Below are 15,038 nucleotides of genomic sequence, written 5' to 3'. Positions count from 1 at the left end.
TACATGTGCAGAACATGCCGGTTTGTTACATAGGTATACATGTGCCATGGTCGTTTGCTGCACCTATCAACCTGTCATCTAGGTTTTAAGCCCCGCATACATTAGGTATTTGTCCTAATACTCTCCCTCCCCTTGCCTTCCTCACTACGCCCCGACAGGCCCCGGGGTGTCATATTCCCCTCCCTGTGTCCATGTGTTCTCTTTGTTCAACTCCCACTTATGAGTGAGAACATGCGGTGTTTGGTTTTCTGTTCCTGTGTTAGTTTGCTGAGAATGATGGTTTCCAGCTTCATCCATGTCCCTGCAAAGGACATGAACTCATTCTTTTCTATGGCTGCATAGTATTCCATGATATATATGTGCCACATTTTCTTTATCCAGTCTATCATTGATGGGCATTTGGGTTGGTTCCAAGTCTTTGCTATTGTAAATAGTGCTGCAGTAAACATATGTGTACATATGTCTTTATAGTAGAATTATTTATAATGCTTTGGGTATATACCCAGTAATGGGATTGCTGGGTCAAATGGTATTTCTGGTTCTAGATCCTTGAGGAATTGCCACACAGTCTTTCACAATGGTAGAAACATCTAGTGGTTTTTTTTTTTTTTCCTTACAAGGGCAAAGATGGGAACTCTCTGAAACATCTATTCTGGTTTGTCTCAGACCAAAGGGATTCCCAGGATGTAGGACTTTGTTTTAAAACTGGGACCATTTTGGGCAAATTGGGACAAGCTGGTCCCTCTAGGTATAGGTAAAATAGCATTTAGGGAATGGGAATGTTTCATAATCTGTTGGGAGCCTAAGGTCTGGCCTCTATTGTGGTCCACAGGTTCAGTGAACACATTTACTAATGTCAATGGTCAGCTTGTGAGTGACAAGGGAATCACAGCTCTGCAGGTTATGCACAATCCAAGGGCATTGCACCTACGGAAGCACCATGCATATGGCAGAAATTTTAGGGTTTCCATATTTATTATGAACATTTTCTGGAAGGTGACAGTCAAATATCTTGAGACAGGTGCACATTTTGCTATTTCACTCTAAGGAGCTGTAGGAGTTAGTGGTGGCCTTGGCAGAGGCCAAGCTTTCAACAAATTCTACCTTCTGTGCTGAAAAGCACAAGACTTAGGGATTATAAATGTGGACAGAGAAGGCAGGAGAGGATGACTAATGACGTCTACTCAGTGGCATCAGGAGAGCAAATATTATTGCGTACCATGTCACTAAATAGACAGTAATTTATGAGTTCTGCTGGTGAAGCTAAGTAGAAAATCAGATTGCAGCAAGATGGGGGTATTTGTCTGTGACAGGAGCTTTGATCAAGGCAGAGAAGTTGAGTGCAAGTCTGCATGCAAGTCACAAAGTACTCTTTAAAAGGCCCAATTAAAAGCTACAAGACCTCCTTTAGATGACAAATTCCCTGCCTTCAAGAAGTCTATAGCTTAATGGGGAATCTCACACGAGGGTACCTCTATTCCTCCCAGCTGTGAGCCTACAATCTGGGGGATCCCCATAACTCACTTCAGGCTACAGACTTCCAGCTGCCTTCACGCGTCTCCATGGTCATGCATGAGCTTCTGGGTGGCTGACTCTAGGCCAGCAACTCTCCTCTAAACTTGCAGCCAGCTACATTGAAGAGGCAGACTGCCAGGGGCCATGATCATAACCTTGGTAACTCTCTTCAAGAAAACTGTGCAAGGGGTATAAGATTCCTATTAAATCTCCCTAACTAGTTTCATTTTATTTCTCCTTTCATAGGCAGGCATCTTTGTTTCTCCTCAAAAAGCTGGCTGCAGCATTTTAATCGTTTCGTTTTTTGCTTCCAAGCTTTGCACATGTAGCTCCCTCTTGTACACAACCTTCTCCTCTACCCATCTTCTTCTACTTTTCTCTAACTCAGAGTCTTATCTTTTGTGAAACTTCTGATAGATTTTGGCAACAAGAAGTGACAAAAAGCAAGTGTGTCTCCAAAGCATTTGAACTAGAGTTCTGTTACATCATTACATGGTGCAGCAAGACCATGAGCTTTCTTTAAAGTAGCGTCTTTATTTTCTTTATTTAGCTTTCTATCTCCAGTGCCCAAACAGTGTTAGGTGCACAATAAATACTTAATCAGTGTTTCTGGCCACATGAGTGTTCATAAAATAGAAGCATATACTATCAGCCTTTAGAATTTCATGCTAAGCTTGTAGTCAAACATTTCACAGATGAAAATGAGACCCAGAGAGGAAAGAATCTTGCCCAAGACCACCCAGAGTCTCAGGAGCAGATTGAGAACCAGGTTTTGTCTCTTGGTCAAAGGATTTTTCTATAGTACCACCTGAAAATTGCTCATTTGGTTGGGGGAGATCCTGTATTAAATACACAAAAAACCCACCATGTGCTCTGTTACAAACCATATTGTAAGTAGAACAATAAAAATAGGCTAAAAGGGAAAGACTGAGTCTCTTCCCTTTTCCCTTAATGGGGAATCTCACACAAGGGTACCTCTATTCCTCCCAGCTGTGAGTCTACAATCTTGGGGATCCCCATGACTCACTTCAGGCTACAGACTTCCAGCTGCCTACACTCATCTCCATGGTCATACATGAGCTTCTGGGTGGCTGACTCTAGGCCAGCAACTCTCCTCTATACTTGCAGCCAGCTACATTGAAGAGGCAGACTGCCAGGGGCCATGATCATAACCTTGGTAACTCTTCCAAGATCCTAGATCCCTCCAAGATCCTTGGTAACTCTTCCATGATCATAACTTTGGTAATAGTCTCTTCCATGTGAACTCTTTCCTGCTGGAAAACTCCCAAGTTTGAAACCACATGGGTCACTGATGACTTTTGGCCACTCCCTGTAATGGCTTATTGTCTTGTTTTATCAATCTGGGGGTGGAGTGGAGTGAAACGAGCAGGTGGAGCCTAGGTATTCCTATTTTGGTCATTATGAGTTCCCAGAGTTGAAGAATCCCATGGATTTCCCATTCATGATTTGGGCATGGACCAGTAATTCCTCATGCCCCTCCCTAGAACCATGCCCATCTACAAATTGAGGAGCTGAACCAGAACCTTTCTGGGGTTGCCTGTGATGGGATATTCTATCACTCTGTTACCAACTGAGGAGAGCAAACCTTGTGGGAGAAGCAGAGGTGTCCTCGGACACTGCTTAGGGGTCTCTGAGCAGAGAAGGGAGCACCTGGGGTGACCTGAAACTTCCATCTCTATAGTTATACCCCATTCAAAAGCTGCCTGCCTGCCATCACCCCATTATCCACAGATGACTAAGAGCAAGATGGCAATACAGGCCTTCCCCACAAAAGCCATACATATGGCATGTCCATCCCGAGCTAGAAAATGAACAAATGTTTGCTCTTCATTAGGCTGCATCATACTCCTCACAGCTGTTCCTTGTTGCTTTAAATAGTCTTAATGGAGCTGTAATAACCAGATACCTTCTGGTTGCCCTACTGGGCTTGTTCCATTCATTACGACGACAGGCTCTCTGGATTGAACTGGGATGAACTTCTTCCTTCTCTCCATCACAAAGTCACCTCTTCCTATTCTCCCTCATCTTCCCTAAACCTGCTGCTCGTCTGACTACCATGGCAGGGTTACATGGGACACAGACAACTCGGCTCTCCAGCCTACATCTCTTATCTTTTGCTGTGATGCTTAGGGTTTTGCTGTGTAACAGGGGAAGGTGGGAGAACTGGAGCTGGGGGGAAGCAGGCTGGGGAGGGAGGACGCTGTGGTTCAGAATCACATGCCCTTGACTTTAATAGGAAGGGCATATGGTTCAGAATCACATGCCCTTTCATCAGCAGGAGTAGACCTCAGGGTTGGCAGAGCACGCCAGGGGATGGGTCTGTGGGCACAAGCAGGGCACATGCTGGGGACTCCATGGGTTTTCTTAGTGGTTCTCAGCTTTAAAAGTATATTCCCATCAACAGGAGGGCTTAGAAAACACTGAAGTATACATCCCACCCCAAGTGAAACTGATCTGAAATGTGGCCTGAGCATTGGTGTTTTTTTAAAACTTCCCCAGGTAATTCTAATGTGCAACCCAAATTGAAAGCCTCTGACTGAGGCTTGGATCTGTCTGGCAGGTGAAGTTAACTTGCCTTGGGCCTCCTTGAGCTCCTAGGAGCCCAAGGCCCTTGGCCAATTGTGGTTTTTAGAACTTGAGACATAACCATGGGAGTGGTAGCCCCAGACAGTGAGGTTCCCATGCGACCATCAGTGGGAGGGAGGCCCAGCTGGCCCGGCTGATTGGTTCTTACTTAGACTCCCAGAATATCAGTGACAGAAGGGTTCTTTGGATCACTTTGACAAACCCCTTTGCTCCCACTGCATAAATGTGGAAATGGAGGCCCAGAGGACAGGGACCTGCCTAAGGTCACCTGAATACTTCATAATTGTTATAGGACTTGATTCCAGGCATTTTGACTCTCAATTCAAGATGGTTCACACATTATTTCAAATAATTGAACTTAAAATATATATATTGAGAGACTCAAGTTTTCATGCCAATGAGAACAAGCTGATTTTATGGCTCTACATGCAGAGAAAGTGCGTAGGCTTGTCTGGGCACTGGGCCCAGTCTCCTGGTTTGGGCAGCCCCATATTTTCCTTGAATTACTGTCCCAGACGCCTACCTGCCTCTGTTGTCCCTGCTCTGACTCTACAAGATCTAAAATGCAAATCTGCTTTAAAAAGTCCTGCTCTCTTCGATGGCTCCAGTGGCTTCTTGATTACAACCCAAACTCATTAGCACAACAAATGCTCGCCTTTTGTTTCATCTTGGCCCCTGTTGACAATTTCAGCCCCATCTCCATCCATGCTTCCTCCCAAACCGTTTCTAGTTCCCCTCACTCAACCTGCTGTGCAGACTCCCGTGCCATAGCTTATGCTAACCGCTGTGCCTGGAACACCCTTCCCTTCTTTAATTTGGTTCTTCCTACTTCTCAAGCTTTGGGCTTTATGTCTTCCAGAAAGCCACTGGCTGTTCACCTTTAGGCTGGGTTAATGCATCCCACCCCCAAGGATTCTCATAGCTCTGGATATACCTCTATGGTGGCATTTGTTTTGGTCTCTAAGAATAGGCTCTACGTTCCCTAGAAGGCCAGGGCTCTATTTCAGTTCCCAGAGCCTAGTACAGTGTCTGTCCCATGAAAAATGCTCCCATATCTTAAAGTTGAAATTCTGAAAGGCCTGGTCCTAGGTCGTTGTCTTTGTCTATACTCACTTGCTTGATGACTTCACCCAGTGTGGCTTTAATCATCTGTAGGCCAATAACTCCCAAAGGTTTCTCTCCAGCCCAGGCTTCTTTACCAAATTTCAGCTTCATAGATCCAACTACCTCCTTGCTACATGGAGACACTAATATGTCTAATGGACATTGCAAACTCAATTTAACATGAAACTACTGATTGTTCCAGCTCTGCTTTACTTGAGCGTCCCCACTTCCATTAGAGGCAGCTCCGTCCTACCAGTGGCACAAACAGCAGCCTTGGAGTTACCCTTAATTCTTTTTGTAACATATACCATGTGTTAAGAAATGCTGTTGGCTCCATCTTTTAAATATATTCAGAATCCATCCACGTCTCACCACCTTCTCTGCCATGCCCTGAGTCATTGTTGTCTCTCACCTGAGTTACTGCAATGTCCTCTTAATTGGTCTCCTTGCTTTCACCCTTGCCTTCCTAAGTTCCATTCTCAACACAGTAGCTAGAATGAAGTAAGGACAGATCATTAGCACTTGTCTTCTTAAAGCTCTGCAGTGGCTTTCCATTTTAGTCAGAGTAAAAGTCGAAGTCCTTATAACGGGTTGTAATGCATAGCATGGTCAGGTCCCTCTTTATTTCTCCAGTCAAATCTCCTATTACTTTTATCCCTTGCTCACTCTGCCTCTGTTATCCTGGCCTCTTTGCAACTGCTTGTACGTGCCAGGTATATTACTCTCTGGATCTGGAACGCTCTTCCTCCAGATATCTTCCACCATGTCTTTATTCAAGTTTCATCTTCTAATTAAGGACTACCCTTTTATCCTGTTTACTATTGGAACCTCCTTTACTTCATGTCCCTGGAACAAATCTCCCTTCCTTGCTCTGTTCTTTCTTTTTCCATGGTACTTGTGGCAGACTGTATTATTATCCAAAGATTTTCTTTCTCTTTTTCTTTGGAGATGGAGTCTCACTCTGCCCTGAGGTTGGAGTATAGTGGCATGATCTCAGCTCACTGCAACCTCTGCTTCTTGGGTTCAAGTGATTCTCCTGCCTCAGCCTCCAGAGTACTTAGGGTTACAGGCACCCACCATCACGCTGGGCTAATTTTTGTATTTGTAGTAGAGAAAGGGTTTCACCATGTTGGCCAGGCTGGTCTTGAACTCCTGACCTCAGGCAATCCACCCACCTCAGCCTCCCAAAGTGCTGGGATTACAGGCATGAACCACTGTGCCTGGGCTTTTATTTTCCCCCCACAATATTTCTTGCTCTGCATGCTCCTCTAGAATCTGGCAACTGCCCCTCCTCCTCCCTCATCAAGGGATAGAGTCAAATTCCCCTCTCCTAGAAAGTAGGAGAGTTTTTACCTGCTTACAACCAATAGTACACGGTAGGAATAATGCAGTGTGATACCCAAGTTTGGGTCACAAAGGTGATGCATTTTTCACCTTTTATCTGGGGAGCTCACCTATGGAGCTCTAAGCCACCATGGAAATCGTCCAGCTATCTCAAGGCTACCACGCTGTGAAGAAGCCCAGGTCACTGAAGAGGCCATGTGTAGGTCTTCCAGTGGACAATCCCAGCTGAAAGCCTGCATCAGTCACTAGTCATGTGAGTGAAGACATGTTCAGATGATTCCCGCCCCCAGCCTTGGAGACTTCCTAGCCCAGGCTCTGGATACTGTGTGGAAGAAACAGGTTATCCCTGTTGTACCCTGCACAGATTCCACAGAATCAATGAATGCAAGAAACTGGTTATGTTGCTAAAATTTGGAGTGGTTTGTAACATAGCACACAGTATTTTTCACTGTCTAACACACTACATTATAAAATTTGCTTATTTTTTAAGCTTATGTTTATTTCCTACTTCCCTTGCTAGAATACAAGCTTCAGGAGGGCAAGAATCTTTGTTTCATTCACTGTTGTATCCCAAATACCTAGAATCGTCCTTGGCAATAATAAATAGTAAATATTTACTGAACAAATTTTAAGTGATTGTTCAACTGAATTGAATTTTGTCTTCTGACGCAGCTTGCTATGGCTGAGATGTCCCTTAGATGTCAACTTGTCAAACCCACTCGTTTGTATGAAAAAACTGAGAACAGAGAAGTGACAGACAACAAACAGCACATAGCAGACTCATATGAGAGTAGGATTGGAGGCTCAGGAGTCTTATATCTGCAATAGGATTCTCCTAGCAGATCTGTGACTCTTATGCTCAGGATGAAGATTCGAGATATCAGAGGAGCCCTGATGATCAAAGCAATATCCAGCTGTATTCTGGGCTGGACATTGTGGGCTAGCACATTGTGAAATGACTTTTATCAGGCAATATTTTCCAATTAACCCTCAGTTAATCAGAAAATAATGTTAACTAGAAGCTAAGCATTACAGCTTGCTGATTAATATAATTTGAACTAATTGAGGTCAAGGCTAGCCTAGTTAGATTTCTGGTTGAGGTTCAAATGATGAAATGACATGTATTGTTTGTTTTCTTATAAAAGCTCTTCATTTCCATGCTAGAAAGTTTGGAAAATGCAAAAGGGTACAAAGAAAAAGTTTTGAAAAGCAACTCATCACACAGGGATGAATGCTTTAAAAGAAATGTTAATTTAGAAGGAAATGCATGAAAGTGTCAAATACACTTGTAATTCTGTCTTCAAATTTCAGATTGCAAGTTCTTACATATGTGTTTCTCAGCATTTGGCTGCTTGTCCCTTTTTTTTTTTTTTGGGTAAGCCACATATCTCCCTTAATGATATTTGAAACTTTTAATCAAATTGTTATGACTAATGTTGAATATACCATTTCAAACAACATAACCTTCCTGACATTTGCTCAACAAACAGGTCTGTATACACACACATAAAGCATGCTCACATGCACCCTATGCCCCCGAGACTGGGACCATTCAATCCCCTAGCAAATGAGATCCAGGGATGGGTAGTAATGAGATCATCTTCTTCAACTCTAATTTGAATATCCTTTCAAGATTTGTAGATGAGAATATGAAAAATGCTATTTTACTTAGACTGTTTTTGAAATTAAGTGCTAGCTCTCCGAAGCTGGTAATTACTCACATCCATTGACAAAAACGTTTTTGTTCTCATAGATATGTCAAACATGCCCCCTTGTCACCATGTTTTACACGCTCATAAAGTTTTAGGACCAGATAGATCCTGAGAGATCACCTTATCCAAATTCTTCATTCAACTAATAAAGAATTTTAAAACTCAGATAGCAAAATTCTAAAATCTAACAGCTTACTACATTGGAATCCAGCTGTCTGGACCCCTAGTTTAGCACAATTTCATGACCTCATACGACTTCAGAAATATTGCTTTGTAAGCTCTTTCTCAGAATATAGTCTGAGGGATAAACTTAGTCTGCAATATCAAGAATTCCAAATGTGTGGAGTCTGAGCCAATGAGTTTTCTACTGCACACAGCAAAACTGAATCAAGCATATCTGGGGCACACACTGCATGTGAAGAGAAAAAAAAGAACAAACAACAACAACAAAAAACCCACACAAATACATATAACTCAGAGCATGGTACACAGAAGATACTCAAAAGATATTTTAGGAAGGAAGGAGGGAAGGGAGAGAGAGGAAAGGAAAAGTGAAGAAAGAAATTGTTTTCAAAGCTGACTGCAGCTGGAGTCTACCTGCAACTAGGAGAGTTGCAGAATTATTCTTGGAGAGTCAGCTGCTCTTTGGTTCAGAAAAAACGTCTTAATGCATTTTCCTTTTATTTTGCTTTTTGTTTGTAAAAGGTGAGGCCTAATGGGCAGGATTTGAAACAAAAAGAGTGAGATAGAGAAAGCTAAATTGTTCTGCAAAATAAAAGAGGAATGTGGGGCCCTTTGTCTGGATGCTGAGGGGTGGGGGTGGAGGAAGTTTTGAGGACACTAAAGAAGACTTTGAGGAGAAATTAGATAGAGACCTGTTGGGAGACCAGAACCTTAGAAGGCCTTACCAGCAATGTAGATGGTTAAGGAACTTATAAGAAGAACAGCGTTGTATTGAGGTGCTGCCTGTCGTTTGCTGCAGTCCTTCTCTATTATTTCCCAAACCTTGGTAACAACCACTACCTGCAAATCCTTTGTGTTAGAGATGCTTTGGGGAGGTGGGAAAGGGATGCCCATGCAGGGTGAAGAGAAGGTGCAGAAAGAGGGAACTGTGGTCACTGGAGATGAAGCATTGCCTTTGTGGGGTGGGAGCAAGGACCAGAATACTACAGAAGCTTGAGTATGAGACAAGAGGTGACCAAGAGCAAGCAGGCATGCTGGAAATCATTGGCAGGGGAGATGTGCTGGCTTTTCTACAGCATGTGGGATGGGAGCTGGAGCCATTCTGGCATATTGAATGGAGGTGAGACTCCAAGGTGTAGAAACTTTGGAGATAATGAAACTCTGGATAATGAAAGGGGAAGGGGAGAGAAACAGGAGTGAAGTCTTAGAATTATTTAGCATGGCGCTTCTCAAATTTAATGTGTATACAAATCACCTAGTTTCTGGTTAAAATGCAGGTTCTGATTCAGCAGGGCGGGATGTGGCCTGAGATGTTGCATTTCCCACACGATCCCAGGTGATACTGATGCTGCTGGCCAGGGAGCCATGCTTTTTGTAGCAAGGCTTTAGTGCCCAAATAAGCCTCTGAAACAATCAGAAAGTTTCCCCACAGGCTGGTCTCTTACCTCGTATTCCTCCTTGAACCCATAGCCCTGGCCTCTCTTCATCTGCGTGATGTGCTGCAGCAAGTCAGCCACCCGGATGGCAGGCTGGAACTGGTCCCGGGGGTAACTCATCTCCACAGGGTCACAGGTGCGGTAGGGATGAGTCTGGATCGTGAGAGTGGGCTGGGAAAGCTCCCCACGGCTGCCATCTGCTTTGAAAAGAAGGAGGCAGAACAGATCATCACCTATAGAAGCATTGCCCTTTGTCCTCCCTGTCTCCCCCAGCGTGGCCTGAGGAGGGCAGAGGGAACCAACTTGGGACTCAACTGATCAGGAAACTGCAGAAAGACTGGAGATACACTCCTTCCCTGGCCTGGCTGTGTTGGTAGATCTAAGTATCAAACCCACAAACAAACCAACAAACACAATACATTTCAAGGGCACATACTGACAAAGTTCCAGCCTGGTTGTCATTCCAGTCTGTCTCAGTCCTTCCTTTAGACTTGGTGGGGCAGAACCACTGAGAAGCAGGAAGGCTATTTATTGGGAACCCCCTCCTGTTTAGGAAGCAGAGAGGCTGGAAATAGTGCCTGATGCCTGGCTGCAGGGGAGGAGAGCCTCAGGTGCTCGAAGATTGGAGTCACATATAAGCCACTGGTCCATTTGCCTGCATCCCTGTGATCTGGCTTATCTACTAATTTTTTTTCCTTTGAGTTTTACCCTGGGAGGAATTGCAGCCAGTATTGGACTGCCAGCAGCTAGCAGGGACCCTGACCCTCCCAGCTGCTCTCTGTAGTTATAAGCTCTGCCCCAGTGACCACCTTCTTGCTATTGTATAGTTTCCCCATCACTTAATACTATTAATCCAGTGGCATCATTGAACCCACCTTGCAGGTAGGGAAGCCTGGACCTCTTCCTTCAGTGCTGCTAGCTACTTTCTCCAGGCCTGGATCCCGTGCCTCATCGCCTTCATAAAATCTCTGCCTGATGTAAGATCTATATTCTCTCTTGAAAAAAACCTTTCCATCCAATGAGTTGCTTTAACTGCCTTCTGTCAGTTTGGCCACCCTGAAAGCTGATGCTTGCTCATACTGGGTTGGAATTCTTCTGTTCCCCTTGGACCACTAAAACCAATGTCTTGCTTACCACCTTCCTGCCAGGCATACATTCTTGGTCTTTCAGGGCCAGTTTACCTTTCCCAGAACCATCTAGGCTTGGTCTTCCCAACCTCCTTCCAAAGACATGAATGAACAGTCTATGCCCCGGACCATCTTGTTGGTGGCATGCAAGAGATGAGAACTGTCAGCTGCAGCAGTTGATGTGTCTCCCCCAGATGTTTTCAGACCCTGTGAAACACCTATGCAGATACCCACTTGGCCTATGCCATACTCATTCCCTGGGAGGTTTAGCATATATTCCTGATTTTCTGCAACTTGTCTTTTCAAAATCCACGTTCCCTTCAGCTTGTTTGCCTGTCATGTTGGAATAATCCATCAGACATGGATTCCGTGTGTGAATGCACACTCTACTTTTCTGCAGCAACATCAGCAAGCCTGTTCCTGGCAAGGAAAGATAACGGAAGGGAACACCTGGCCTTCCTGCTTTCTAGGTGACCAACTTGTCCCAGTTTGACTGACAATTTTCCAGTTTTAGCTTTGAAAGTTCAGCTGTTGGGAAACCTCTCAGTCATGGGCACACGGGAATGGTTGGTCACCCTAATGCTTTCAATTATACCTGTGGTTGGAGTAGGGGATAAATTTTTCACTTTGCAGCCTTCTGCCTGCCCCCACCTACTGGCTCCTCCAAGAGAGGAGAGGCTACTAATCTGACTGGTCTGAGCTTGAGACACTGATTGGGTCATATCTAATTAGCAGGTGGGGTCATCGTAGGTAGAGTGTAGTCTCCAAAACTTCCTGATTCAGGGTAGTAGGTAAACATCCCCAAAGCAGAGGCTGTCCTTTGGGGACCAGCCAAATAACCCCTGGATTGCCTACAGAAAGATTTCTAAGATTTAGATATATGCACAAGAAAGAAGGGCCCAGGCAAGTTGTTAGCAAAACCTTCCTGACTGTACAGAAGAGAAATACTGCTTACTTTTTCTCCCACGATTTTAGGTAATAGCTAGTATGTGTTCACTGGCATTGCTTAAATGCACCACTTGGCAAACATGGGGGCTGTTTCCTTTCTCCATCACCCCCTTGGGTTCATGAGTTTGACTTACTGAGAACCCACTCTGTGCCAAGGACTATGGTAGGCAGTGGCAATGCAGACAGAAATACTGATTCCACCCTCAAGGCTTGACAGTTTAGCAAGGAAATAGGCAAGAAGAACCAACTGAAGAAAAAGGACAGAGCCTGAGAGATGAAGGCACATTTAGTTAAAAGCAAGGAGGTTGATTAGGAGTAAAAGCTGTGGGTAGAAATGTCAGGGGGGCAACACTGTAAGAGACGATGCAAGGCAGATCCAGAAAGACTGTGAATGTGTAAGACCCTTGAAGCTAGTGTGAACCTGTTGAAAGGTTTTAGGAGGAATCTCCTTCTTTAAAGACTCACACTGTTTCTTGTAGGTGTCCCAGCTGTCATGAATAGCTGTCATCAAAGGCATCCTTCCAGCGAATATCACTTCTGTGATGGTGTGATTGGAAATGGAGAGGAAGGGAGCACTTGTGTTTGATTCATCTAGAGATGGTACAAAGCTACAGCAAGAGCCACAGAGGTATGGATTGTGAATACCTAAAGCTTGGAGTCATGCCATACGCCACGATTTCTAGGAAAGGATGAGCTGAGTCAATGCTAGGAGGCCTGTATTTCCCACCATGTGTGATGGGGACAGATGTCTTCGGAGACCCATAGTCTCCCAGAGGAACTTGGGGCATGGGCTGCATGGGAGACCAGCTGCCTGGGAAAGACAGGCTTCCTAGGAATGGGAACTTGGCTTTTTATGTGTGTGAGAAACGTCAAATGTTTCCAAAACCAACCAAATAGCTGTCAATATGGATATTTTCCCTAAACACATTGCTAGACAGACTGTAAACTTGGTGTCAGCAAAACTAACACTGGAATGGAAAATAAATGCATTGAAATTTAACAACTTGTATTGCTGTAACATTTGCAATAATGTCAATGCCAGTGCTAACGATGCTATGAAGACTCAGAACCAAGGGATTTTCAAGGTTTATTAATCCAACGGGTTGGACTCCCCTTTCCAAAGTATCTTACCTCACCTATTCCCTTATTAACCTCTGATAATGCAGAAGTGATGTCTTTTATCACACTCCATTTCACCAGACGCACTATACTTAATTTTCCATCATTAGGTTTAATGAAAACCCAATTTCACAACTCACTTCTCTCAGGAACCTACAAGTAATGCTACGTTTTTATCAGGCCCAATTAAAAGACGTTATGATGTTCCTATTCGAGAGGGAGCTTTAAAACTAACGTGCAATTCTGCTGCTAATCCAGCAAGGGCACTGGAATTCACATGCTGCTCATAAAATGTAACTCACACCAGCTGGCCCAGGGACAGAGCATTTTTCATTTTTTCTCCTCACCAGCCCCTTAATTTTCATGCCATTTCAACTTCTGATTTATGGGTCTGGTATGTTTATTTATCGTGTAATAATATTTTGGATTTCTTTCACACTGTTTATATAGCTGTTGCCTAACCCTGTGAATTTTTCTGCAGTAACTCTTGTCACTGCCTGCGAGGAGCTTGTGGGATGGGCAGAAGGATTTTGGTGATGTGTATGAGATTTTGGGTTACTGTCTCTCTTATTTCCTCTTTGCTGTCTCTCTGCTCTCTCTTTCTCTTCCTTGGGATCCTAGATTCATCGCCGCCACTGCCCACCCCTGGCCCTTGTCCCACTGCTACCAGCCATATAGAATTCCCTCTACCTTTAGTCACATATTTCCAGTCACTTGCTAGGAATTGCCACTCCAACTGGTTAAGAAATAGTTAATGAATACCTATACTGTACAATGCACCATGTTAGACACTGTGTTCATACAGGAAGGAGGTATATTCAGGTTTAAATAAGCAGGCCACAGCCCTTGAAGGAGGGGAGAAGAAAATATAAGGTGTGCGTGAATAAGTCTAACTAAGATAGGGAGAGAGAGGCATCTAGGAGATGGAAGAAGGATGTGCCATGGGGTTTGGCAATCTGGAAACATTCTCCAACCTTTAGGCATTCATGATCCACCTCTGTGTCTCTTGCCATAGCTGTGTACCATCTATGTGAGAGCTGTCCAACAGAACTTTCCACAACAATGGAAGTGTTCTACCTCTATTCTCCACAGTTTGGTGGCCACTAACCACATGTGGCTACTGAGCATCTGAAATGTGGCTAATGAGACAGAGGAACTGAATTTTAAATTTTGTTTCATTTTAATTAATTTAAATGGAAATATCTACAGGTGGCTTATGTCTACTATATTGGGCAGTGCAGATATACAGAAAGAGATAGGGAAATGAAGAGAGTTCTAGAGTCACACAGTAGGGCAAATAGGTCTAGAACAGCACTGACCAGTGAAAATATATTGCAAGCCATGTATGTAATTTAAGATGGTCTTGTGGCAACATTAAATAAGGTGAAAAAGAACACATGAAAGTAATTTCAATAATACAGTTTACCTAACTCCATATATCTGAAATAATATTTCAACATATAATTAGAAAAATTATTAATGCTATATTTTTACATTCTTTATTCACACAAAAGCTTTGAAATCCAATGTGTATTTTACACTTACAGTATATTTCAATTCAGACTGGCCGTATTTCCAGGATTCAACAGACACTGGTAAATCGTGGGCTACTGTATGGGACAATGCAGGTGCACACAGACTTATCCAGAGCCAGATCAAGTTCTAAAGAGAGGTAATTTAGAGCTGGAGTAAATGCTAAATAAAAAAACACCGATCCAGTGTAAAACAGCTCTCACCCAGCACCATCCAAAAAAAAAAAATTACATATTGACACCAATGTTCTGTATTTGCACTGTTCAATATGGTAGCCACTGGCCCTCTGTGGCTATTGAGCACTTGAAATGTGCCTACTGGTGCTGAGGAAATGAATGCTTAATTTGATTTTGATGTATTTCAATTTAAATAGCCACAGGTGGCCAGTGGCTACCGTATTGAACAATGTA

General features: G+C 43.6%; 2 protein-coding genes across 6 annotated transcripts in view; both read right to left on the bottom strand.

Annotated features, from left to right (window-relative positions):
• PTPRT (protein tyrosine phosphatase receptor type T) overlaps positions 1–15,038 on the bottom strand; it is an 820,910-nt gene that overhangs the window by 80,604 nt on the left and 725,268 nt on the right. For 4 of the 5 annotated variants that reach the window (XM_050806436.1, XM_050806437.1, XM_050806435.1 and 1 more), the window contains one exon: positions 9,911–10,101. In XM_050806436.1, the coding sequence (XP_050662393.1) occupies positions 9,911–10,101 (191 nt within the window). The remainder of the gene's footprint in view (positions 1–9,910; positions 10,102–15,038) is intronic. The other variant, XM_050806434.1, reaches the window with a different exon arrangement.
• The window catches only part of CHD6 (chromodomain helicase DNA binding protein 6), an 853,354-nt gene that overhangs the window by 726,656 nt on the left and 111,660 nt on the right, over positions 1–15,038 (bottom strand). The gene's annotated exons all lie outside the window — the stretch shown is intronic.

This window comes from Macaca thibetana, chromosome 10 (genome assembly GCF_024542745.1).
Source record: "Macaca thibetana thibetana isolate TM-01 chromosome 10, ASM2454274v1, whole genome shotgun sequence".
NCBI classification, from domain to species: Eukaryota; Metazoa; Chordata; class Mammalia; order Primates; family Cercopithecidae; genus Macaca; species Macaca thibetana.
Note: the sequence above shows the minus strand (reverse complement) of the source record. Positions and strands in the feature narration are given on the sequence as shown.